General features: G+C 37.9%; 1 protein-coding gene across 4 annotated transcripts in view; it reads right to left on the reverse strand.

The window, feature by feature from the left end:
- Positions 1–16,318, reverse strand: part of ZMAT3 (zinc finger matrin-type 3) — a 37,088-nt gene extending 20,770 nt beyond the window's left edge. The window contains exons 1-4 of one of the 4 annotated variants that reach the window (XM_061166618.1): positions 16,069–16,318; positions 15,804–15,893; positions 13,110–13,194; positions 11,748–12,074 (exon numbers count right to left, since the gene is read on the reverse strand). In XM_061166618.1, the coding sequence (XP_061022601.1) occupies positions 11,748–12,017 (270 nt within the window). In that variant the 5' untranslated portion in view covers positions 12,018–12,074; positions 13,110–13,194; positions 15,804–15,893; positions 16,069–16,318. The remainder of the gene's footprint in view (positions 1–11,747; positions 12,075–13,109; positions 13,195–15,803; positions 15,894–16,068) is intronic. The other 3 variants (XM_061166619.1, XM_061166616.1, XM_061166620.1) reach the window with 3 other exon arrangements.
- Between the last annotated feature and the right edge of the window lie 10,958 nt (positions 16,319–27,276).

Here is a 27,276-nt window from a genome sequence, read left to right on the forward strand (position 1 = left end):
CCAAAGAATGCCCAGACTCTAAAATAACTGTAAGTAAAAAAGAAAAGACATCAAATCCCAATGAGTAATCACTCCTGCTCCTGCCTCAAGCCTTCACAGTAAGCAAAAGCAGTCCAACAAAAACTGAAGGACACGGAGAAGGAGCTTGCAGCTAGATTATAAAGCTAAGATTGCTTTATAACCACCACCAGAAAAAGTAAATCCCCCAATTTTATAAATACTAAAGCATGATCCAGTCACTGACTACTGGACAGGGACTTAAACGTACACATGATCTGAAGTGGCTATCTTCAAAGTGGCTTTTAGAGGAGGAAAAGGCAAAAAGGAAGGGAGAGGCACCCTTTGGCAACAAGCAGGTGAAGAGGAAGAGAAGCAACATGGGAAAAGTTAGCATCCTCAGGACAAGAAAGAACAAAGCAAAATTCAGAAGACAGGACTTCCCAGGTGGTCCAGTGGTAAAGAATCTGCCTACCCATGTAGGAGACACAGGTTCAATCCTTGGTCCAGGAAGATTCCACACACCTCAGAGCAGCTAAGCCCATGTGCAACAACTACTGAGCCTGTACTCTGGAGCCCGCAAGTCACAACTACTGAAGCCCGCACATTCTAAGTCCTGTGTGCCACAACTAGGGAGTAGCCCCTGCTCACCACAACTAGAGAAAGCCCTTGCACAGCAACAATGACCCAGTGCAGCCAAAAATGAATTTTTTTAAAAATCAGAGGACATACACACACTCTCCTGACCACCATAAAAAAAAAAAAAAATCAATAAAGAACTGGACTTTGCTACAGTGATAGAAGAGGTTGCCACTGAATTATGAATCTCATAACCCACCCAAAGCCCACATAATGAATACACAAAAAGAAATCAATTCTACACAAAGTTACCCCCAAAAAATAAAAATAAAAAATACATCTCAGCAAATGAATCATACCTCCAAAACAAACAAACAAAAAGAAACAAAAGAAAACAACACTCCAAACAGAATTAAATATATAGTATTCAAACAAAACTTTGAGAATATTTAAAAAAAAAAATCACCTTGAAACAGGAATTCAAAATGTACAAAGAAAAATTAGGCAAAACATAATGAGAATGAAAAGAAGGATAATTAAATTCTAGAAAGTAAAAGGTAATTGTATCCATAATTAGGAGCAAATCCAAGTATCAAAGAAGAATAGAGTCAAATGAAAATGTACTAAGAGGCACTGAAGAAAGACAGAAAAGCAGTCAAGAAAATAAAAATAATAAAAATAAAAAAATTTAAAGGGTCAAGAGAGGAAGCAATAGAAGTGGAAGACAAGTGAAGAAAGAATGCCTTATAGAAAACTGGAGTCCCCAGAGAAGAAAAACAAAATCAAACAATCAAACAGAACATTTGAAAGTATAATTGTTCAAAAGTGCCTAAAATTGTCCAAAAGTAAATGAAGATCTGAATCTACATATTGAAAAGGCATGCCAGGCATCTGGGAAAATTAACCCAGAACAATCAAATCTGCAGTATATCTTTTAAACTGTATGAGACTTCAAAGAAAAGAAAAAAAAAGTCCTCTTAAACTCTCCAGGCAAAAAGTCAAATAACTTGCAAAGGCAAAGGAATTAGAATGGCATCCACAATACACAAAGCAAGGCAATAAGGAACAGCCTTTTTTAAAAAATAAAGGTGTGAACCAAGGATTTTATGCTCAGCCAACTATTCTTGTTTCAAATGTGAAGACTATAGAAAATATTTCTAAATACACAAGACCTTAGGAATTCGGCACTTAAAAGTCACTCTTGAAAAATCTATTAACACTTCATTCACCCAAGAAATGACTGGGGAAACCAGCAAAAAGACTGATGTTAAATATTTTCAAGTGTCTAAATTATCAATGCTGGGAAAGATTGAAGGCAGGAAGAGAAGGGGACGACAGAGGATGAGACGGTTGGATGGCATCACCAACTCAATGGACGTGCGTTTGAGCAAGCTCTGTGAGTTGGTGATGGACAGGGAAGCCTGGCATGTTGCAGTCCATGGGGTCATAAAGAGTTGGACACGACTGAGCGACTGAACTGAACTGAACTGTATCAAACACTAAAAAGGTGAAGATGACAGTGAAAGATTAATGTTCAAATATTATACATTATGACACAATGGAAATAATGCAACAAAAATGGGAAAAGGAAAGTAGAATAAGCTCATTGATTCTGCAATAGGCAACAGTTGGGATACCATTAAAAACTGACAAATCAGGTAGTAAAACAGTAAATAACTGAGCAGGTTGATAAAATCATATAAAACAGTGTAAATAAGAATAAAATGAAAAAGGAGTACAAGGGATGATATGGTGTGACATCTTTCTAAATATACCTTTTTGCATGGGTGTAGAGAACAAACATATGGACACCAGCTGGGAAGTGGGGGTGTGGGATGAACTGAGAGATTAGGATTGATATACATACACTATTGATACTAAGTATAAAAGAGATAACTAATGAGAACCTATTGTATAGCTCAGGAAACTCTATTAGTGCTCGGTGGTGACCTAAAAGGGAAGGAAAGCCAAAAAAGAGGTGACATATGTATACATATAGCTGATTAACTTTGCTGTACAGTGGAAACTAACACAACATTGTTAAGGCAACCATACTCCAATAAAAATGAATTAAGACTCTAAATAAATATACCTCTTTGTATGATTCTGACTTTTAGGACTATATTAACATTCTACAGGCTTAGAAAAAGAATCAAAGTCAACAAGAATTGGCGAAGACCCAAAGTGAAATAAGTACAAACAGAAATAAGCCTAACTGTATGAAAAAAAACATAACCACACTGAAGGAGGAGGGAAGGAAAAAACTGTTCACATAGTCAGTCCGAAAGTATCTCTCCCATAATACTTACTAAGCACAAAAAGAAAAACAATAACTTTACAAAGGACAACACTAGCAGACAGCATCTCTGTAACCTAAGTAACTTCGTAAAACAGTATTTTGACTACACACTATAATGCTAGACACCAAAAGAACAAGACATAAATATTATCCTCTCATTAGTACGCTGATTTTTCAAAAGGATACAGATTATCAATCCCAGAACTATTTTACATGTACTGTGAGCATGTATGTGTTTGTGTGTGTGAATGTGTGTACTGTGAATAATGACACATATATAACTAGCTCTGTCATGAGAAGATCTAGAAGCAATGACACTCGAGTACCAAAAGGCACACCAACACTCAGACTTTGGTCTCTAAATACCATTCTCCAATTAAAAATTTTAAAAAACAGAAAAACAAAACCTGGCTCCTTGAAGAAATGGTTGACATGGGGAAGGTACCAAAAAATCTTGGAATACTTTGTATTGTCAGAAAGTAAGGAACTATACAAAAAGTTATGGGGACATGTCAAATGAACATAAGCAGCAGCCTGAAGGGAAACACACTGGTCAAATGTGAAACAGTTAAAACATCAAAATAAATGATAGCAAGTGTTTATATCCCTGAATTAATATAAGAATCTACAATCCAGCCCAGGTGGGATGCACGAGACAAGTGCTCCGGCCTGGTGCACTGGGAAGACCCAGAGGAATCGGGTGGAGAAGGAGATGGGAGGGGGGATCGGGATTGGGAATACATGTAAATCCATGGCTGATTCATATCAATGTATGACAAAACCCACTGGAAAAAAATAATAATAATAAAAAAAAAAAAATTAAAAAAAAAAAAAGAATCTACAATCCATAGTGATACTAACTATTTGAGAAAGTTCTTCATTAAAGTAAAATTCTAACTATAAATATACAAAGAATGATTGAAGCAGAAAAATCGCCATTTGGCAAACACCATGGTAATAATTACTGCAGGGAAAAATATTAATAGATGCTATTATCACTATTATGTACATCACTATGTAAAAATATAATTAGAAACATTCACATAGTCTCAAGGTTATCTCCCCATATGATACTTATTAAACATAAGAAAAAAACAGTAATTTTACAAAGGAGAGCCCCGGCAGGCACCACCTTAATCAGCGATCAAAAGTTAACAGCAGCAGTGACGGAAATATTCACATCAAGTCCTTTCCAATATGAAAAAATGGGAAAGACACATCAGTTCTGTGGTATTCCTGTCCAAAAAAACCACATAACCACATGAATTCAATCATGACAAAACAACAAACAAATCCAAATTGGGTCATTCTACAAAACAACTTCTCAAAAATTGCAAGATAGTAAAAAGCATAGAAAAATTTAACCCATCCACATTAAAGAACACATAATACTACATGCAAGAATTTATCTAGGATTGGATCCCTGAACCAGAGAAAGGACATTAGTAAACAATTGATGAAATGTAAAACGTCTGCATAGCCAAAACTATGGTTTTTCCAGTAGTCATGTACGGATGTGAGTTGGACCATAAAGAAGGCTGAGCACCGAAGAATTGGTGCTTTTGAATTATGGTGCTGGCAAAGATTCTTGATACTCCCCTGGAATGGAAGGAGATCAAACCAGTCAATCCTAAAGGAAATCAACCCTGAATATTTATTGGAAGGACCAATGCTGAAGCTGAAGCTCTAATGCTCTGGCCCCCTAATGTGAAGAACCAACTCATTGGAAAAGACCTTGATGCTGGGAAAGATTGAAGGCAGGAGGAGAAGGGGATGACAGAGGACAAGATGGTTGGATGGCATTACCAACTCAATGGACATGAGTTTGCGCAAATTCCGAGAGATGGTGAAGGACAGGGAAGCCTGGTATGCTACAGTCCATGGGGTCGCAAAGGGTCAGACATGACTTAGCAACTGAACAACAACAAAACAGTCTGTAGAGCAGATAATATTGTTGTTATCAGTATTGAGTTCCTAGTTTTGATAACTATACTATAGTTATACAAAATATTAATATTGGGGAATCTGATGAGATGCATGCAGAAATTTTTAATAAGTGTTTTATATAATAAAATTATTCACATTTAAAAGTTAATAAAATAAAATAAAAGTTGCCCAAAGCCACAAGTAAATGCCAGAACTGAGAATACTCTTGTTCCAGAGTCCATGCCACCCTGCTCCACTGCACCTTAAGACAACTAAACACAGTGAAGGAATCACTCAAGTACTAGGAGCTGTCCTAAATGTTTTATACCTACTAACTTGCAAGCATGATAAGCATCATCATTATCATCATCATCTTCATGAGACATAGAGAAATTAGAATATATTCCCAATACCATACATCTAGTAAGTATTTGTACTAGAACTTGAACACTAGTCTGACCCCATGATATGTTAACTAACATCCTATAAAACAGATGCTAGAAAAGAAAATAATAAGAAATCAATATACCCCTAAAAATTAAAGATATGATTATCAAAATTAAAAAAATTCAACATAGCATTAGAATTCAAGAATACCTCTCAGAAATTCAATAAAGGGGACAAATAAGAAATATGAAGAATCAATCCAGCTAATCAAAGATAGTGCTAATAGAATTACCAGGGAAAAGAAAGAGAAATATAGAGAAGAATATTATCAAGGAAATCATATCAAAGAAAATTCCCCAGAGCTCAAGAGAAATGAGAGTATGCAAACTGAAAGGAGCCACTAGTGCTGACAGGGACAAATGAATGAAGACCCAGACAGAGACACACCCATCATTGTGAAATTTCAGATACCAAGGATAAAAAAGAAACCCTAAAAACTTCCAGAAAAAAAAGCCCAAAATTAAAGTGAGCCACCCACAAGAGAATAAGAATCTGAATAAGATTTGTCTTCAGATCACCAGCCCAGGTGGGATGCATGAGACAAGTGCTCGGGCCTGGTGCACTGGGAAGACCCAGAGGAATCGGGTGGAGAGGGAGGTGGGAGGGGGGATCGGGATGGGGAATACGTGTAACTCCATGGCTGATTCATGTCAATGTATGACAAAACCCACTGCAAAGTTGTGAAGTAATTAGCCTCCAACTATAAAAATAAATGAAAAAAAAAAAAAAAGATAAGATTTGTATTCAGCAACACTAGGAAGACAAAAACAAAACAAAACACACAGGTATACTTGCACACACAATGCAGTATAACTTTTAACCTTTTTAGGAAAATAATAGTCAACCTGGAACTGAACTGCCAAGTACAAAGTTATAATACAGACATTTTTAGACACATAAAGGTATCTCAGAAAAATATTATTTCCCATTCATTACTACTTCACTTTAAAGGGAGAGAAATGTGCTGTAATATACATTTATATTTATCCTTTCTTCCTTCAAGTAACATGAAGATGGACTCCAACAAAACAGGATTAAAAAAAAAAGAAAACATGCATATTTAGAAAATGGCAACCTAAGCCACAGAGCAATGAAGAGAAATTCAAAACTAGCAGCTGTGCAGCGAACTCAGGGGGCACCCGGCTGAGAACGGAAAAAGAAGACAGAAGGATCTGGGGGCAAAAGGGGGATTTCACATAATACATACAATGATCAAGATGTGGAGGGGAAAATGAGGATATGATAAAGATATATCATATAAGAAAAAGAAGGGGAAAATGAAAGCCATGAAAAACTCCTGCAAACAAAAAAAGATATGCAATGAAGTCATGATCCAAATGTAAAGTATCTGGTTCAAATCAGAACAAGAAATCAGTGGGTTTCATGAAGATAAGTGAAATGGATTATAAACAATAAAAAGAAAGATTAAGAAGCTAGTAGATTTTTTTAAGGCATAAGAATCTTCTATTTTTTTTTTTTTTAGAAAGTGTGAGAAACTCAAGGAAAAACAAAAAGCTATTTCAAAGTTATAATACACATCTGAAGGAAACTAAAAGGGAACGATTTTGAGGAACTGATGACTTTCAAGAAAGAGCTAGCCATTTGAACATCTCTTTTAAGTAGCATGGAACCATGACATTGGAAACAGAAAGAAAGAAAGCTTTGCACTGAACAACATTTCCCTACTAATAATACAAAAGCTAAACATCAATTTTTAACAATTTGAGTCAACTTGCAAATATCAAGCATAGGAAACTTAATCTGATTATAGATTAAACAAAAATGTTATAAAACTTGATGTTGTCAAAATAAAACTAGAGTCAACCCAAGATGGGAGGCAGAAAGAATAGAGAAGAAAAGGTAGAGCATAGCTGTGGAAGTGAGAACAGGTGATTATTGCTTTTCATTATAAATCTTTTATTCTATAGGCATTATTTTGAGAAAAATATCTTTGAATGTTTTAAGGAGTAAGCTGTTACCAGTGCAAATGCTACAAAGAGGCTAAGTGAGAAGGAGCTAGATTTGACCTCTAATGTCACAGATAGCCTTGAAAAGGACCATTTCACTAGAGTACCGGAATGGAAACCAGAGTATGGTGGGTCGGGAAATGAAAACTTGAAGAGGACAAGTATATCCAGCAGAACTCTAAGGACAGAAGAAAAGAAAGATTGCTAACAAGAGGAATTAAAAGGAAAGGGAAGGTTGTTGTTACTATTTTTATTAACATGGGGAAAAAACCTGAGCATGTTTTTAATCTGATTGAGGTGAAGAAGGGATGACAGGTGATGAAATCTAGAGTACAGGGTGAGGAATCAGCCTTGTAGAGAAGAAAGGATATCTATTGTGAAATGCGAAGAAACCAGGTAGGGAAGGGGCTTCCCTGGCGGCTTAGCAGTCAAGAATCCGCCTGCCCTGTGTCATAAAGAGTCAGACGTGACCGAGTGACTAAGCGTGCAAGAGGTAGGCAAGATGAGACAGGGAAGCAGAAAGGTGGTGAGATCCAGCTAACAGGGTCACAGAGAGCTTCTATCCACCAACAAAGTTTATTTTGGCCACTCTCAGTACACTGCAAGTTCAACTGGAAAACAATCAAATGGGAAATATGGGGGAGGGGGGACATAAAAATTAGCTGACATTAGAGATTATGCCATCCAAAGCTGGGTGATCAATGTAAAAATGTATGCGCCAAAATCAGTACTTTAAATTTGGGGATAACATCAGCTGTATCCTCTGAATTATGAATTAAGGTCACTACCTTCTGTATTTCAATTCTAGAACTACTTTTTTCCCCTGTGTTCTGTGTTTTTCAAATTAATCTACTTACTATGGTAGGTTGTTGTTTGGCTACTAAATACTACAAATAGAAATCTATGTTGATGACAGATTTTTAAAATGTACCTTGAATAACTAGTTCTTTTTCAAATGAATTAACATGAATTAAGAGGAAAAAATGGTTGACATTATTTCAAAATGTAGAGACCTTAGCAAAATTTATCCAATGCTTTTTGCTTTTTAAATTTCTATTAATGATCTTCTATCCTAAAGTGATTCTTCCTCTAGGCAATTATGCTGCTGAAACAGTATTATGTTACTCCATGTCTGGCTTACCCTAAATAACCTGAAGCCTACAGACAGATTTTAATAAAATGAATGCATATTTTTCCTCCAAAGGTTTTACTTTAAATTATAACTCAAGCCATCATTTTGAGACCACAAAAATATGTACCATCATTTAAAATGAAACAATAGCAAAGGGTATTTTGAAGCAAGCTGACTGGGTTAAAAAGTCCTGGGAACAGAACTAAATCTGTGATGACCACTGATATGCATGGGTCATCACTAAGGCAGCCCCAGCTTAGGAACACGAGGATGGCAGGGAAAACTCTCAGTGAGCTTAAAGGGAAGTATTTGTTGAGCAGTTTCCATTGTGTGTCCTGGATTACTGGAACATGATATGGTCAGTCTCTACCGTAATACCACTCAAACCAGACTGAAGGTTGTTTACAATACCCTGGGCAATTTGAAACTTTGAGATTTCAACAATGGCATCAACTGACTAAAACACTTTGAGTAATGTAATCAAGTATGATTTATTACCTCACATGAATGTGTTTCTAGCTTATAAATAGACTACCACTGATCCCTTTTATCTCACACATAATTAAAATAATGAATCTGTGGTCTTGGTATCAGTCAGTACTAAAAAATTACAAAGCATGTTTTAGAGTTGAAATAAAACTTTATTTCCATCATCTCATCAGCCACCTTGCTGTATCAGCCTACAATCATTGCCATTCTGCCTATTTCTGGTCCTCAGTAAGTCTTCCTCATTAGTCTTACCCCTGTCTCTAGAAGCCTTCCTAAATCCCAGCCTATTTGTGTACCCTTGGTATAGTCTTCCATGTATCTTTCAGGATGACATTTCTATGCTTTTTTTCTATGTTGGTGCACCCACATATGTTGTGTTCACACTCTGATTATTTATTATTCTGATCTACTTTTTGATCCACACTATCGCATGCTGACATTTCTCTCAGGTTGAAATCCAGATTTCACTTCTGGATTAGCTTTCTTCTATGCTATCCTAATGAAACTGCTCTGTACTTTATACATGAACTGCTTGCTTTGTTTCTTAGAGGAAGAAAACTTCTTCCCCTAAGAATTACCAGTAACACTGGTTTCATTCAAATCTTTGCTTCTGAGCTCTTAAGAACTGGCTTTTATTACACTCAAACTGTTTGTTTTCTATTAGGTTCCACTCTCTAGATACCAGGTTGCTTCTTCTCTACTCTACTTTTCCTCAGTTCTTGGCTGCTTAAACTGCTTCTAGAACAGGCTGTCCTTCTTCAACTTTTCCACTTAAAAATTCTGATTATCTAAAATTTAATTCCATTTTCTTATATTTTCTAATTCATATATTCACTGTATCACTGAGGAAGCTGAAACTAAGTATATATTACTCATCAGCTAAAAAGTTCAGAGCACACATACACACAAGTGTAGAAGAAAAGAAAAAACCTAAATAAATTCTGGTTCTCTTTCTTATCTAGTTTAAGCCTTATAATCCAATGACTCTGCTTATTGAACTCTCTCTATGCATAACCAAAAGCATCCATCACTGTCTACAAAGTCACAAAGAGATATTAGGAAGAAAAAGGCAGGAGGTGTATGTACAATCCATGCATATATATTTAAATCACATATTGCCCAAGAGTTTTCCCTTATAAAAGTAAACAACTAGTGCTCGGGCCTGGTGCACTGGGAAGACCCAGAGGAATCGGGTGGAGAGGGAGGTGGGAGGGGGGATCGGGATGGGGAATACGTGTAAATCTATGGCTGATTCATATCAATGTATGACAAAACCCACTGAAATGTTGTGAAGTAATTAGCCTCCAACTAATAAAAAAATTAAAAAAAAAAAAAGTAAACAACTTTTCTGTAAATGATACTTACATGTGTATATGACACACAATGAACTTGCTCCAAGTTAACGGTTTAAACAGCTAAAAATCAAAACTTTAGAAACCAGGCTTGATTTTCATGAGTCGTAGGCCATAAAACCAAACATTCCACAGAAACAAATGAAGACAAAAGCTATCAATAGCACTGTGTGTTGAATTTGACATGGATCATCCTAAGAGACCACAACTGAAAAGTAAAACGGGCAAAAGAAGAACCCATGTCAAACCATTGTCATGGGAAGTGATACACAGGGGGAACGAGAGTAGGGGATGGGGAAAAAGAAAGCGATGTGACATAAATCCAGAAGAGGCCTTTATGAACCAATCATGACCAGAGTCGGACACCACAGAGCAATTCACACACTGGGCAATGACCAACAGCGACACTTGCCAAGATCTGGATGACATAATTAACTCAACTCTTTGCATTGGAGGGCAAAACAAACCCAAACAACAGGAACTCCATAAAAGTAACACGTCTTCCCCTAAATCCCAAAGAAAACAATTCACCATTAAAACGTTTCTGACGTACGATCACAAAGTAACACAGTTAGCCACCTTGAAGAGCAACCCTAAACAAAACAGCAAAGACTTACACCCAGAGTAAATAAAAACTTGAAGGAAGTTACAAAGGCACAACAGGAGAAACATCTTCCTAACAGTCATCCTTCTACCATATTGTCCTATTATTTCAGATATTCATGCAGAGAATAGTCAAATCAATGATTACCCAGAAAACATATTTTCACTCAGTGGCATTTGGCCTCAATTGCTTCATGGATCTCTTTTCTCAAAAAAAAGAGGATATAATTTTATATACAGAAAACAATCAAGAAACATACCTGTGTTTTCCTTAGCAGGGACAGAGGTCAAAAGGAAAAGCTTAAGATTCACACACAAAGAATATTCTGAACTGATACAAACTGCATTAGCTGGAAGAGAATATTTATAAAACTAATTCTTTCAGACAATTTTGATGCTGAATTGAGTATAGTACACCATACTCCAAACACCTGTTCTCCTTCGGACCACAGGTTCAAACATGCATAGGTGATTTTATTTGCCTAAAACAACAGATGGCTTCCCAGATGGCACCAGTGGTAAAGAATCTGTCTGCCAATGAAGGAGATGTGAAAGAAGTGGGTTCCATCCCTGGGTTAGGAAGATCCCCTGGAGAAAGGAATGGCTACTCACTCTGGTATTCTTGCCTGGAAAATCCCCTGGACAGAGGAGCCCGGAGGGCTACAGTCCATAGGGTCACAAAGAGTCAGACGTGACTGAAGCAGGTTAGCACACATGCACACAAAACCCCAAGTAAACTGATGCCACACAGCGAAGTGTAAGAAGTTAAAAGAAATCCCATTCCACGAAAAGTGATGTTTTCTTTTAAAGTAGCAACACTGTGCTTTTAGCCAAACAAATACTTAGCCATCTTACTGTTCCAGGCACAAATGGTCATTTCAGAGACACCTGTGAATTGAGCAGAGCCCTGAAATGTTCTCCCACTCGATGCTTGATTTTGCCGTTTCTTCCCTCACCTGATAATGAGCCTGGGCTTGCTGCGCCGAGTTCAAGGTGACATTGCAGAGCTTGCAGTACAGCGGCTTACACAACTCCTCCAGGGCAGAGTCTTGTTCCCCTCCCTTAGGTGGCTCTTCTTCCCCAGCCAAAGGCAAGGAAGCCTCCTGCCCAAAAGGCTTCTGCGCTGGAAGCTGCAAGGCCCCTGTAGACCTGGCGGCCACTGACATAGGAGGAGAGGATGAGGGCCGCTTAGGCGGAGGAAGCCCGGCGTGTTGCAAGAGGATCATTGGGTAGGAAAGCCTTGGGCATCATCCAAAGGATGAGGAGAAGTCGGGTCTTCAAATCTGAATCAACAGCAAGAATTGAAAAAAAAAAAAAAAAAACTTAAAAACGTGTTATCAGCAATATGACATGTAAATGACCACATCATGGGTTCCTTCCTCTGCTTCTCCAAATCATCTCTGGGACTCCCTTTCTTTTCCCTCATCCGGCACACTTCCCCCGTCTGTTAATTCACATTGACACCACGCTCTTCCACGGAGAAGAGTTTTATGGATTTGGCTTGATTTTGCCTGGCACAGCTCCAAATGCGGTCCCTCTGGCCCATGAACATTAATAGCATTGCATCCATGGCTAATTAAATCTAAAAGTCACATGACTGAAATGAACATCAAAGGTCACCCAGTCCAGACCCCTTCCCTCAGGCACACTTAAAACACTCTTGATAATCATGCATAGACCAAAAAAAAAAAAAAAAAAAAGCCCACCAGCAAAGAACCTCAGCAAATATCCCCTTTTCATGCAAACTAGTCTTTCCATCCAAATAATATCAAAAACAGTGAAATCAAGTGTCACTGCTCAAACTACGGCAAACACTTCTAGAACTAGCTTAACTATCCAGGAACTCTGTATATCTAATAGCTAACATTAGAAATATACTCTAGTATCTTGGAAAAACTCTTGAGTCACTATGTGACAAAAATAAATAAACATGTACCTTCTGATCAACTAGTAATACCGAAATAACTGATCTAATGAATCTTCAAAGTGGAGGTTGCAAACAAACAACCTGAAGGCCACAGGCAGCCACAGATGTGCTCTATTTGGAATACACAGTGTTTCATTTTGCTTTCATTTTTAAATTGAATTGGTTGTCAACATTTTAAAATCAAAAGATTTGTGGCTGCTCTTGACAAAAGAGGGATCTGACAACACTTGGACGGTAGTCCTGCATGGGCAACAACTGCTAGTTAGTATTGAGAGGCACTGTCCTGGGTACCCAAGCTTGTCTTCTCTAGGCCACCTCAAGTGCCCACTCAGCCTGCTGCTTTATTCATATTACATGCCTGTGCCCCACAGGCTCAAGTTGAAGACCCCACCTCATGGAGCCTTAGATTGTATTCATTCAGTTCAGTCAGTTCAGTCGCTCAGTTGTGTCCACTCTTTGAGACCCCACGATGAAAGCTGAGCTCCGAAAAAAAAAAAAAAATGATACTTTCTTGTATTCATTAGTCTCCTATAAAATCAGAGTATTTTCTTTCTCTCTCTAGAGGTAAATTTTGAGATAAGGATTTTAATTTGGGTTAATTGGAATCGTGGGAACTCAAAGCGCATAGTGTGGTTCATTTTGAGATACTCAGGATTAGAAGTTGCCATCTGGGTCGGAGGCAGGAGAAATGGGTAAAACTGAAGTGGGATTGGAACATATTGGGTCTTTTCTGAGGGAAACAATAGAGACTGTAAGGGAAAGCAAACAGTTAAAAGACCGAGGAACTAAAATTATACTGGGGCCCTGGCAGTATGATCCAGTACCCCACTGGACGCTTACTTCATGCACTATTTGATGTAGGCAATTCTCCAGGCCAGAATACTGGAGTGGGTAGCCTTTCCCTTCTCCAGAGGGTATTCCCAACCCAGGGATCAAACCCAGGTCTCCTGCACTGCAGGCAGATTCTTTACCAGCTGAGCCACAAGGGAAGCCCAAGAATACTGGAGTGCGTACCTATCCCTTCTCCAGTAGATCTTCCCCACCCAGGAATCGAAATGGGGTCTCCAGCACTGCAGGTGATTTCATGACCAACTGAGCTATGAGGGAAGCCCCTAACCCTGAGTATCTCAAAATGAACCAAACTATGTGCTTTGAGTTTCCATGATTCTAATTAACCCAAATTAAAATCCTTATCTCAAAATCTTCTATTCCTTCCACTTTCAATACTATTAAAACCTCTTTCTGGTCAATAGAATATAGCTATTTTAAGGGCTGAAATTTTCCACCTGCAATAGAAAAGTGTAAGTTTTATGATAATAATAGATTTACTAAAATCAACCAAGAACAATTTTGAAAAGTTAAGTCTCTTTTACCACATTTAATAAGTATCTACACCTGTTAATTGCAACCAAGTAACAGTTTTTGTACTAAATTCAGGCTCTTAAATTCAGGAGAAGTTATTAGTGCAATGGGAAAATAATATACTAAATGGCAAAGTACATACATCATCAGTCATAGTATTCAACAATATTTCTCATTAAGCATAATATTTAGAAAAACAATAATGTTATTTTATTCTCAAGCAGAAGTATGCTGTCCACACCTCTGAGAATATTTTTTAAAAAGCAATTGAGATTTGGAACATTTAAAAAGTCAGGTTCTCTATAATCACATTACTCCTCTGAATTAAACCAAGTGAAGACATTCAGAAAGCAAAGGCAAATACGGATATTTTAAAAAAGAAAACTATGGGGACAAAGACCCCTTTTTAAAAAGTTTAACTATCTAATCATAACAATTAGTAATATTAAAAGACTACATATACCCCCTGTACAGAGACAAAAGGATACCAAAGTGCAAATGACAAGCTTCCAGCTCAGAGAGAAATGGTGGAGGAAGATGTTAAAACATCTGGATAAAGGAAATAAACAATATAAAGAGAAAATCAAATGTTACCAACGGCCTAGACATGTCTGGACTTGTCTTATAAAAGTTCACTCCCACTTGAGGAAATACCAGCATGTGTCTCCCCCAGCGCTGTCTGCAGGCTTCCATCAAAATAAAGGCCTGATAAAATCTCCCGAATTGAAGAAAAAATTCTCATACAGTACAGACTTACCCATTATCATTTTACCTTTTAATGTTTAAAGAATAGCTAGATAGTCCAAAATTCTTTCTTGTAATATTTAACAATCAAAATGATGTCAACTCCCCCAAAAGCATCTTTGCAAGACAATTACATCAGGTATTACTATACTTGCAAAAAAAAAAAAAACTAGCATAAAATAAAAATCTAAAAATGAAGCCTTCAGTGAAAGCAGATATGGTGGAATATAAAGAGATTCAAAGCATATAGGACTCACGTCTGTTCAACTACTGCATTAGATTAAAAGAAACTAACTTGATGCCTGATGTAAATACAATATTCCTCAGATCATAAAAGCCACTCAATTTGATCCTTGAAGTAGCATAAATGAAGGATTTATGGTGGTTAATGTCCTGGTATGGAAGGGGTTGAGGGGACAATAAAGAAAATCAAAGCTTCTCAGTCGGCCCTGTTAAAGAAAAGGAATGATCATATAGCATAGTTTTCATGATCGAATTGGGGCCTACTCTTCACATAGTGCATTAAAGACAACCACTTTCTCATTTGGAGAAATCTTTGGAGGAAAGGAAACACAATAAGGGAACAGGTGACTGGCACATCAGGAAACTAGGGAAGTCTGTAACTGGGGATTCCGAAAATGAGGGAAAGACGGTGAGCATTATTCAGAGGTCATCAGAACGCAGCGAGAAGGAATGAGAGAGGAAAATAGAAAAATAATCAGTTGTAAGGTATATCACAGAAGGAAGACCCAAAAGAACGCAAGAACCTGGGGAAGAAGAGGCCTTGGTGAATTGGCGAATGTTCTCCAATCTCAGTTATGACGGGTCCGAATCCTAGGAAACCTTTCAGTATTTGAATCAGAGCTACATATACTTCAGCACTGCCCACATATATCTTACATTTCTAAAGCGTGCATGCATACACAAGAGAGCGCACTCACATATACATACATACACACATACACATGCACGCACGCACCTCAATCCCGTGAGGATGCCATCACGAAAGATGGAATCCCGGGTCTCCCACGGGGCGGGGACAAGCGCTAGGGCCAAGGCAGCCGCACGCCTAGAGGATCCAAACAGTACACGTGAAATGCTTTAAAAACAAACAGATAAATAAAAGCACCGCAAGCCGGTCACGTGGAGGGCAGGTGGAAAGACCGCACCGGAAAGGAACTGCAAGCCTGGTCGCTCCGGTGCCCGTCCTAAATGCCCCGAGGCTCGCGATCGCCCGCACTCACCGGAACCCCCGGACGCGCCGGCAGTCTAGGTGCCGCGCCTGCCCCGGACGTCCGCCGCCGTCCGCCCTCCGCGCCGGGTTCGGCCCGATTCTACTTCGCCTCCCTCCACTTAACTTTCTCGGCTGGCCCGGCAGAGCCCCCTCCACAGCTGAAGGCTGACTGTCAAAAGTCAGTCCAACCGGACCCACAGGGAAACAGCTGCAGGAAGTGACTGCGGAATCGGGAGGCGGCGGAGGAGGAGACAGAAGGCGCCGGCCCGGCGTCGCCAGTGCGCATGTGCTTGGTGGAGCGGGGCCCGCGGCGGCGGAGGAGGCTCCAGCACGCGGGAGGGTGGGGTGCGCGCGGGTGGGGTGCGCTCCCGGCAGGTGCGGGGCCTGTGAGCGCAGCGGCTCTGGGCCGGCGTGGGGAACAAAGGCACGAGTCACAGGGAGGACGCACCACCGCCAGTCCTAAGAGTTTGTTCATCCTATAACCTGGAAAGTTGATCCAGATCAGAAACCTGGGCAGAGTTTTCGCAACTTTCATCTCCTGTCCCTGAGATCCGAACCCTTTTTCATTCCAGCCCTGCCCTCCGTCCGCTGATTGCCTGCTAAGAGTGGCAGAGGGGAGCTGCCAGAATATCCAGGATCGTCCCACCTTGCTGCGACAGGACCTTTAAACTGCTCCTTTCTCCAGGATGAAGGAAGAATAGCGTGCGGCTGCCAACTCAGAGGTTTCCAATCACAAGAAAACATACACGCAGACTTGCCCTCTAAGCAACATCAGAATTGGCAAGAGATAGAGACCTTCTCTGGCACACCGCCACTCCCCACCCCACCCTCAAGCTCACCTGCATGACAGGAAAGACTAGGAAGAGACTGGCTAAGGCTATAATGTCACATCCTCTCATAGTCAACCTCAGCCCATTCAGGGTTGACACTGAGAGATGAGCTGAGCCAAGTATTAACATTAAAATTCTGTTAACTTGTAAATTTTTCCATAAGAATATCTGGGGGTAAAATATTCGTAACATAAATTTTGACCATTTTTAAGTGTTTAGTTCAGTGCCATTAAGTACATTTACAACATTGTGTGCTTATTTTTTAAGCGTTACAGTAAGTCCTCTATATATGAACCTTCAAGTTGAGAGCTTTCAAAGATGCCAACATGGGTTCCCTCAGCCTCAGGTTTGGGTGAAATTGTAGCTTGTGCTTCATCTCCCATTGCTGAAGATCTTTCAGCTCTTCCATCTCCCACCTCCTCTCCCTCCTGTAGTCAGTAACTCTTCTTGTGTGTTCACTGGATGCCAGGCCCTGTATGGCTGCTATTATAGTGTACTACCTTACTTTTCAAGGTACTGTACTGTAAGATTTAAAATGTTATCTTTATTCTTTGTTTTTATGTTTTATCTTTATTTTTATGTATTATTAGAAAAGTATTATAAACCTATTACAGTACAGTACTATATAGCTGATTGTGTTCTTTGGGTTAACTTTGGGTTAACTCTAACTTTGTTGGACTTACAAACTTGCTGTCAGAATGGAACTTGTTCATATGTAGGGGACTTACTGTAATGAAAATGTCAAGGAGACCTATTTATAGCAAGATGTACCCTAGTAGTAGGTAAATACTGCAGGAAATTAAGGCAGTTTCTTTGGCTGAAACACACCATCCAATACTACGAAGGACAAACCAAATTGACCATTTTCTAGAAATGACTTAATACAATGGTTGCTTAGCAATCACCCAAAGCTAGTGTATGCGGACCCTTTGAGGAGAATAACTCATCATGCCTAGGTAGACAACTAACAGTTTTTCTGAATTAATTTTCTGTTTACGCATACATGCTTTGAGCTTCTCCAGTGGCTCAGCGGTGAAGAATCTGCCTGCAATGCAGGAGACGTGGGTTTGATCCCTGAGTGGGGAAGATCCCCTGGGCATGGCAACCCACTCCAGTATTCTCGCCTGGTGAATCCCATGATAAAGATTGCATTAAATCTGTAGATTGCATAGGGTAGTGTTGTCATTTTAACAACATTGATTCTTCCAATCCATGGACACAGTATATCTTTCCAACCGTTTGTGTTCTCTTCAATTTCTTCCATCAGCATCATAGTTTTCTGAGTACAAACAAGTCTTTTACTTCATTAGGTAGGTTTATGCCTAAGCATTTTATAGTATTTTTTTCAGTAAAAACGTTCACAAGTGATCATTTTTATCATCCTATTAAACATACTAAGCAAAAAGGCAATTTTTTTTCAGGTGAAATACTCTCAATAAATGCTGCAGTACTAACTAATAAATTCAGAAAATAAGCATCTTCCAACTTTATATGTGATTTCACATTTATTAATTTTTTCAGTTGCTATTCTGTTCACTAAAAACTCATCATCTTGTTGAAAATATTTTTTTGTTTGTACTTTGCAGATAAACATGAATTCACAAACATTGTAAACAAAAATCATTGAGAGGTTAGATCAATGTTTGTCTTCAACATGTTTGAGCACAAGTTTTGAGCATATAGAAAGGTGTCCTTCAACAGTTTATTTTTAAAAGTTCAATTGTTTCAGCTTGGATACCAATTTTTGAGGCAAAACATATTTTAGCAGAATCTACAATACCAAATCATCACCAAACTTTCTCCTATTCCATAGCATCATTGTCCACAAGAATTCTGAAATTAATTCCAAGGCAGCTTTAATTATTTCATTTTTTGTTTAAAATTTTTAGTGATTTTTCTTTACAACTTGTGTGGTTGTTTTCTAAAACCCACTAAAAGATGGATTATTTTATGTAGTTACTCTCACTTTATCCCAAGTCACACTAAGTTTCAAGCTATTTTGCACCTTCCTAAAAATAAGACTTATGCTTGAAGAAGCATCAGTGCAAAGTCCTATACTGCTCACCAAATAGGCATGTGCTATTCCACATTACTTTAGACACTTGCAGTTAGATGAGCCCTTGTGACTGACTTTGGGCTGGGAAAGAAAATAACGTATGTCATTTCTAACTCAAAGTTTTTAAGAGTCAGTATGTGATCTTCCAATTTGGAAGCTAGGTTCTGAGAGAATAGTCACGATACAGAAGCAAACTAGATTCTTAAGTCCCTGTTTGGGACAGAGCTACCCTGGAAAGTCAGTGGACCCACAATTGACTGATCAAGTGAAAAACAGCCACAGTACTGTTAAGCCACTAAGATTTTGAGATTAATTTACTACCATGCTTAACCTAGCATCCTAGTACATTCTACAATTTTTGATTACTGCTGACTCTCACTACTATGATTGCAGTAATGCTCTTATTTTCTGCCAATGAGGTGGTCTTCAGGGACAATGCCACTTACTCATAACCTTTGATCAGTTCAATTATTTTCTTTATTTGAGTGAGAATGATTTACATATTCATAAGTTTTAAGCTTATACATCAAATTTTCTTTTGCCACTTCCAATGGATGGCCCTAATTAAAAATACTATTTTAAAGGTATACTATTACATTTTTATGAAAAAAAAGAGAGGCACTAGAGTCATTTTTAAAGCAGAATTTCAGGTATATTTATATTACAAGGGAACTCACTGCCATGAAAAGTAAAACTAAGTAAAGTTTCATATTTATAAACAAAAGATTTAATTATGGGAAATTACATTAGAAAGTTGAGCTGATTTGTGAGAAAATTTTTTTCTGTAATTAAATGTACATTAATAAATAAGTATACAAACAAATGCATGCAGGGTTTGAAAAGAGGCCACCTTTTCAAAATAGTAAATGTATGAACATCTGCAGGCTAACTGAGAAATCACATGGTCTAGATCTAGGGGGCAGGGTATGAATGATAGAGAGGAACTGGGTTTACAGCAAAAATGTACACAATTAGGCGGGGGCAAATAGACAAGGTTTCCTTAAATGATACAAAAGTCTGAATCTCCCAGTAATTACCAGTATATAAAAATATTAAAACATAAAAAATTAAACCTATGTAAAGCATAAAACTGGTAAAAGACATAAAACACAACACAAAATAACTATTGATTTTTCTCGTGGACTTCTGTGACAAAACATTTCAATAAAAAATATTCACAATTTTCCTCCAAAATCTTCACATAAATTTAATACTTCAGAAAGATGGGACATGTTACCTCTTTGGTTTTAAGTATCCATAGTTCACTGATATATATATATGTATATATATATACACACACATATATGTCTACCCAGAAATAGAATTACCTCAATTTGAGAAGCATCACTCCAATTTCCCTGATATTATCCTTGTATTATGCTGGTACATCTGAACAGTTTCAATTTTGATGGATTGTGTAGATTGCTCATGTCAATGCTTTCACTTACTGATATTTTGGGTTTTAGCCATCAATTTACATTAAAGGGTACCAAACAGTCCAGGTTGCTATAATAAAATATCATAGCCTGGATAGAATAAACAGCAGTCCTTTCTCACCGCCCCTCTTAAATCACTCACTCTGAGAAATCCAGCTGCCATGTTATAAGGACACCCAGGCAGCCCTGTGGAGAGACATGATGAAAAGTTAATACCATCTGCCAACATTCAGGAACCAAGACCATCAGCCTTATCCAATAGCCACGTGATAAGGTATCTTGGAAATGGATCTTGCAGCCTCCATCAAGCCCCCCCTTCAAATAACTGCAGCCCCAGCTGATACCTTAATTCAGCCTTATGAGAGACACTGAGCCAAAACTACCCAGCTGCACTCCTCCTAGTTTCCTGACCCTCAGCGATAATAAATTCCTGGTATTTTAAGCAATGAAGTTTTGAGGCAATTTTTTAATGCAGAATAGATCATTTATTTATCTACTTCCCTCTTTGTTTTGACTGTAGGAATCCTAGATTCAAATATGAGGCTCACCTCAAAAATTTATACAGGACTGGCAGCATTTTTGTGTTCTAACATTATTTTCCTATTTTTATTTTTCTCTTCTCTCAATTTCCTCTTCTTTTTATTTAATTTTATTACAACATATGCTAAAGCTTCCTCAAGTAGCTTTTATGAGAATGAGGTAAAGTATTTTTCATGACAAAATGAAGAAAAATAACCAAAAGAAGATAACAAAATATAAGCAAAAAAGTTAACATTCCATGTTATACCTCAGTTTGAAGCTTTCTTCAACATGGAAGAAGCAAAGTTATTATCTAGGCTTTCTTAAAGGATTTGAATATAATTTCTAAGTAGGAAAAAATAAAAATATTGAACAGAAGTATAAGCTATTTGAAATGAACTTTATGTTTTATCCTCTGAGTAGTGATTACAAATCACTAGTCCATAAAGATAATTTCAACAATCTGCAAGAAAATAAGAAAAATGAGAGCAATGCAGTCAATTTTCCATAACTTAAATTTGATTGTATTAAGATTATGTTCCTTCTGTGCTGGGCTGGGCTGTCTCTCAGTCTTGTCCAACTCTTTGCAACTCACAGACTGTAGCCTGCCAGGCTCCTCTGACCATGGGATTCTCCAGGCAAGAATACCAGAGTGGGTTGCCACTCCCTCAGCCAGGATGTTCCTTCTAACCTTGATGTATTTTCTTTTAGGATACAATAATGACAGTGTATTGTGTTTTTTTAAATGTTCTTAATCACACGATTTCCCCATTTCTCCCAACATGTATGTGTTTTAGTTTGGTTATGTCTTATTGAATGTTCCCTGTGCATGAAACCACTGCTCCTAGAGAAGTACTGAGGGATGGTGGGAGAGACGGCAGGGCAATGTATGAGGGAGAAAAGCATTTTCGATACACCCTTTGTTTTTACAACATGAACTCCAGAAGATAAAGATCAGCCAACCTGTATCTCAGGCCCTCTCTCAACCCCAATCTGGTTGAGTTTCAATGTTCCAAAGCAGTAGACAGTTTCCTACCTTTGCCCATCTGGCCTGTAAAGAGAGTATAAAAAACTATGCAACCCTTTTCTCCACTTAACTTTATCTTCAGTCTGAAGAATGTCTTCAGAAAATATATGTATTGTTTCAATTACACAGAACTGCTAGGCATATTGAAACAAATTCCATCTAAAATGGGGCTTCCTGGTGGCTCGGTGGTAAAGAATCTGCCTGTCAATGCAGGAGACATGGGTTTGTCTCCTGATCCAAGAAGGTCCCACATGCTGTGGAACAAGTAAGCCCATGGCCACAACTATTGAGCCTGTGTGCTGTAGAGCCCACGAGCCACAATAAAGCCCATGAGCCTAGAGCTGGCACTCTGCAACAAGAGAAGCCACAGCAATGAGAAGACCGCACACCACTACGAGAGAGTAGCCCCTCTCGCTGCAACTAAAGAAAAGCCCGGGCAGCAATGAAGACCCAGAACAGCTAAAGATAAATAAATAAATAAATGCTCCAAGAATTCCATTTAAAATGGTCTAAATTCATGGCAGGATTTTATCCATGTGTCCTCTCCTAATTACTAGATACAAAAATATAATTTCTATGAGATGGGCATCATAAATTTTTTTATGTTTTTAACAAGGGTCCCTTGCAATACTGGGGAACCGGTGCTAGATGATTGTTTTTGGATAGGTTAGAGTGGCTTGAAAGAAAATAGAAGAGAAAGAATGAAGGGCCTGGATCTTCTTTTCCATAATTCAAGCTTCTGGGGAAGATTCTTAATGGTGATAGACTCTCATCCTGACACATAACATTTTATTTTCTTCATAAGGTTAAGTGGTTCCTTGCTGCTATCCCCAAATGAAATAAAATTGCCACACTTTTGAAGGTGAAATTCTTTCTTTTTTCAGATTATCTGAAGAATGTGTTTATCAAATCTTATATCTTATTTATGAGATAATGCAAATTTATTGATTTTAAAATTATCAATTTAATTTATTAAATTAATAACTTTATGAGATAATTTCTGACTAATAATAATAAGAGTAATTTCTGTAAACCACTCTAGAAAATTAGCTCTTTTTTCATAAAAAAAGAGCTCCAGTTTGCACAAGTAATGTAAGTAGATGTAAGTAGATGCAACTACAGCCTGCAATTTGTCATATAGGAGTCAAGCTATTCTGTATTTCCTGTGTGTTTTGAATATTTAAACATGCCTCCAGTACTTAGTGTACTATCCATTTCATTTTTACCTCCCCCAGCTTTAAGTTTTTTTTTATGACAAATATTGGGAACATATATCCTCCCTAATACCAGATACTGAATCCTTTTAATAATAGAAACACGTGTTCGGACTTAATCTAGCAGGTGTTTTTTTTTTTTAATTGTGAGAGGATGAAGTTATGTCTGAAACAATTCTGCTACCTTTTAGCAGATAGACTTAAAAGAAGAATGGCAACCAGCTAACTTTATTTCTCCAAAAATTCTTTCACTATAATCTCCCACCCTTCAGGAATTGTTTTCTAGTCAAGGTTTGTATTCCCCTCAAATCTGGAGCCTAAACAAAGCTCAGCAAAGTAAATAGCAAAAAAAAAAAAAAAAAAAAAATTACTGCTTCTTAAAGATTGAAAGATCAAAAAAAAAAAAAATTCTAAACTCAAGGCTTGAATTTATAAAAGAAGAAAGTAAAGCCCACGTGTCTTGATTAACATCACACAACCACTTCCAAAAGAAGCCAGAATTAGAATCCAGGTCTCCTGGCACCAGCTTAGAGTTTCTTCTGTATAGGAATTCATGGTGTTGATGGTACAATTGGATAGAGAACTGGGGAAAGGGAGAGCGATAAAATATTCTAATAAATCATTCCCATTCTAATTTGGTACCTCTCAGAGGAAACTCCAAGGGGCCCTAAGCCTGGAAGGGCAGGAAGTCCTCCTTCCGGAGTCTCTTCCATCAGAGCAAGCGCTGGCTTCAAAAACAACTTAATTTTACATTTGGCTTGAAAATCTAAAAATGATGTAATGACTGACCTACCCAGCCAACTTTTCCTTCAGGGCCATAAGTTTTCTAAAAGTGAAATAAAAACCAAAGCAGTATTTTCCTTTGCACAGAAAGAAAAAGAAAGGGGAGGGGGTGGAGGGAGAGAGAATGACACTATGATAGGCATATGACAAAGCCAATGAATAAATTAAATGGCATTTTCTGACCTTAATTTACTTAGTCTTATTTTATTATTAAGAAATAAGGCTTATATAATTTTAAACCTTAAAAATCATCATTAGGAAAGCATTAATGAATTTTAAGCAGCTAGAGTACCTGAACCCAGGAGAGAGCAACATGGGACTCTAGAGAGTATTCCAATTTGCACCACATTCTATTGCACTACCTTATAGTGTTCTGAAGTTTTAAAATTATGTTAACTTTTACACCCACAATTTCTTGAATTTTGTATCAGGTTCTTTCACTGACTTAGCTTTAATCCCACTATTGGTGGGATTGTACACTGGGACAGTCACTACACCACTGGAGGACCTTCAAAAAATTAAAAATAGAACCACTGTATGATCCAGCAATTCCACTTCTGGGAATACGTCCAAAGAAAATAAAAACACTAACTCAAAAAGATATCTGCAACCCCACCTTCATAGCAGCATCATTAACAATAGCCAGGACATGGAAACAACCTCTGTGTCCTGACAGATGAATGACTGTTTTGCATATATACACTATGGAATGTTATCCAGCCATAAGGGGGGTTGGGGGGGGTGATTGTCCAATTTGTGACAAAATGGATGGACCATGAAAGTGCTATACTAAGTAAAATAAGCCAGACAAAGACAAATACTGTACAATCTTACTTACATGTGGTATCTTCAAAAAACAAATAAAAATCCAAACTCTTAGAAAAAGAGATCAGACTTTAATAATCATAGGTGGAGGTTAATGGGGAGGGGAAATTGGAAGAAGGTGGTCAAAGTGTACAAACTTCCAGTTATAAATAAGTACTCACTGTGTAATATATTATACAACAGGATGACTTTAGCTAACATTGCTGTTCAATATATGACAGTTGTTTAGGTAGTAAATTCCTAAGAGTTCTCATCACAAGCAGACTTTTTTTTCCCTTTTTCTTTTCTTGTTTCTTTCCTTTTTATTGATTCTATACGAGAAAATGGGTAACTGAACCTATTGTGGTAATTATTTTACAATATATGTAGATTAAACCGTCATGCTGTATGCCTTAAACTTACACACTGATGTATGTCAATTATTTTTTCAATAATTTGGGGAAAAGAAACATTACAACATCACCTTTATTACACTAGATGGCAGCAAATAATTAGAAGGGCCAAATAAAAAACATTTGAGTATCACACAAATATTGAAGCCCCGGAGTGAGTGGAGACATAATGGTAATATTTGAGAAAGAAAAACAAAACCTGGCTGACTCATAAACATTTTTCAAGATTTATCGTCTACTTATTCCTTCATTCGAAAAACATTAACAAATTATTAAACAAATACTTACACTATAACAAAGTACTGTGGGAGTATTTCCTCTCTGCTGATTTTATAATTCTTAGAAACCAAAGAGGATTTACTTTGTTGCTCTTGCACAAAGAGCTATGTTTTTGGTGTTTGAAGACTCCCTGTGTACTACAACTTTGATACATAGTATGTTCTCAGATTTTGCTTCAGTTACTTGCTAGCTTCCAGTCACACCATGCGCTTTCATATGGCTGTAGTCTTTCATAGGTTGTTCTCTACATCTGGAATTATGCCCAACTCTACCACACATACACAAACACACCCGTTTGAAGTGTTTTCTCTTTTCCTAACCTTCAGTGACCATCATACACATATCAGAGTTCACTCTTCTAAGTCCCCCCAGCATTCTGAGAAGGTCTACAATGGTGGGGAGTTCTGTGTTATATTTGACCATCTCCACCACTAGACTGAGCTGTGTATCATAGTTTTATATTGTCTCTCACTATCCAGCACAACTTCTCTTAGACTTCTGTAAAATTTTGTTGAGTGATTTAGCAGTGTTACAGGAAATCAAACTTCTATGTTACAGGTCTACTTATGACTTACAAATGTAGACGCCAATATCTTAAAATTCGGTGTGGTAGCATATGGATAAGACTTTGTAAAAGTGATCTATACACCAGAATTCCCTCCAAAATAGATTCAAGTTTCATGATGACACATTGTTATATAATCCTAATACAGGCACATGTCTGAGATATTGTGGCTTCAGTTCTAGACCAGTGCAATAAAACAAGCATCACAATAAAATGAGTCACCTGAAATTTTTAGTTTCCCAGCACGTGTGAAATTTAGTTTACACATAATGGAATATTATGAGGGCAATAGCATTATGCCTAAAAAGGCAATATGCATATCTTGGGACTTCCCTGGTGGTCTAGTGGCTAAGACTCCACACTGTCAGTGGAGGGGGCCCGGGTTCAATCCCTGGTCAGGGAACTAAATCCCACATGCTGCAATTAAGAGTTTATCATGTCACAACTAAGGGTTCCACATAAAGATTCCACATGCTGCAATAAAAATATCCCTCGTGTTGCAACTAAAGATCCTGCATGCCTCACCAAAGATAGAAGATCCCACAATTAATACCTGGTACAGCAAAATATATAAGAAAATATTTTTAAGTAATATTCATAACTTAATTTTCAAATTATTTATTCCTAAAAATTGCTAACCATCATCTGATCCTTCAATGAGTAGTAATCTTTTTGCTGGTGGAGGGTCTTGCCCTGATTTTTTTTTTAATTTATGGCTGTCCTGGGTCTTCATTGCTGTGCATGGGCTTTCTCTAGTTGCAGCGTGCAGGGGCTACTCTCTAGTTACAATGCACCGCCTTCTTGCAGCAGTGGCTTCTCTTGCAGTGGAGCACAGGCTCTAGGGCACTTGGGCTCCAGTATTTGTGGGCCGTGGTTTCAGTAATGGCATTTTCCACCACTAGTTTCTAGAGCACAGGCTCAATATTTGTGGTGCAGGGGCTTAGTTGTTCTGCAGCATGTGGGAGCTTCTCAGACCGGGGATCAAACCCATGTCTCTGACACTGGCAGGGGGATTCTTTTACCACTGAGCCACCAGGAAAGCCCCTTGTCTTGATGTTTTGATGGCTGCTGCCTGATCAGGGTGGTGATAGCTGAAAGTTTCTATGGTTGTAGCAATTTCTTAAAATAAGACAACAGTGAAGTTTGCCACATCTATTGACTCTTCCTTTCACAAATAATCTCTCTTCAGCAGGCAATGCTATTTGATAGCATTTTTCCCACAGTAGAACTTCTTTAAAAATTGGACAATCCTTTCAAACCCTGCCATCACTTTATCAACTGAAGTTATGCAA

This window comes from Dama dama, chromosome 19 (assembly GCF_033118175.1).
Source record: "Dama dama isolate Ldn47 chromosome 19, ASM3311817v1, whole genome shotgun sequence".
In the NCBI taxonomy this organism is placed as follows: Eukaryota; Metazoa; Chordata; class Mammalia; order Artiodactyla; family Cervidae; genus Dama; species Dama dama.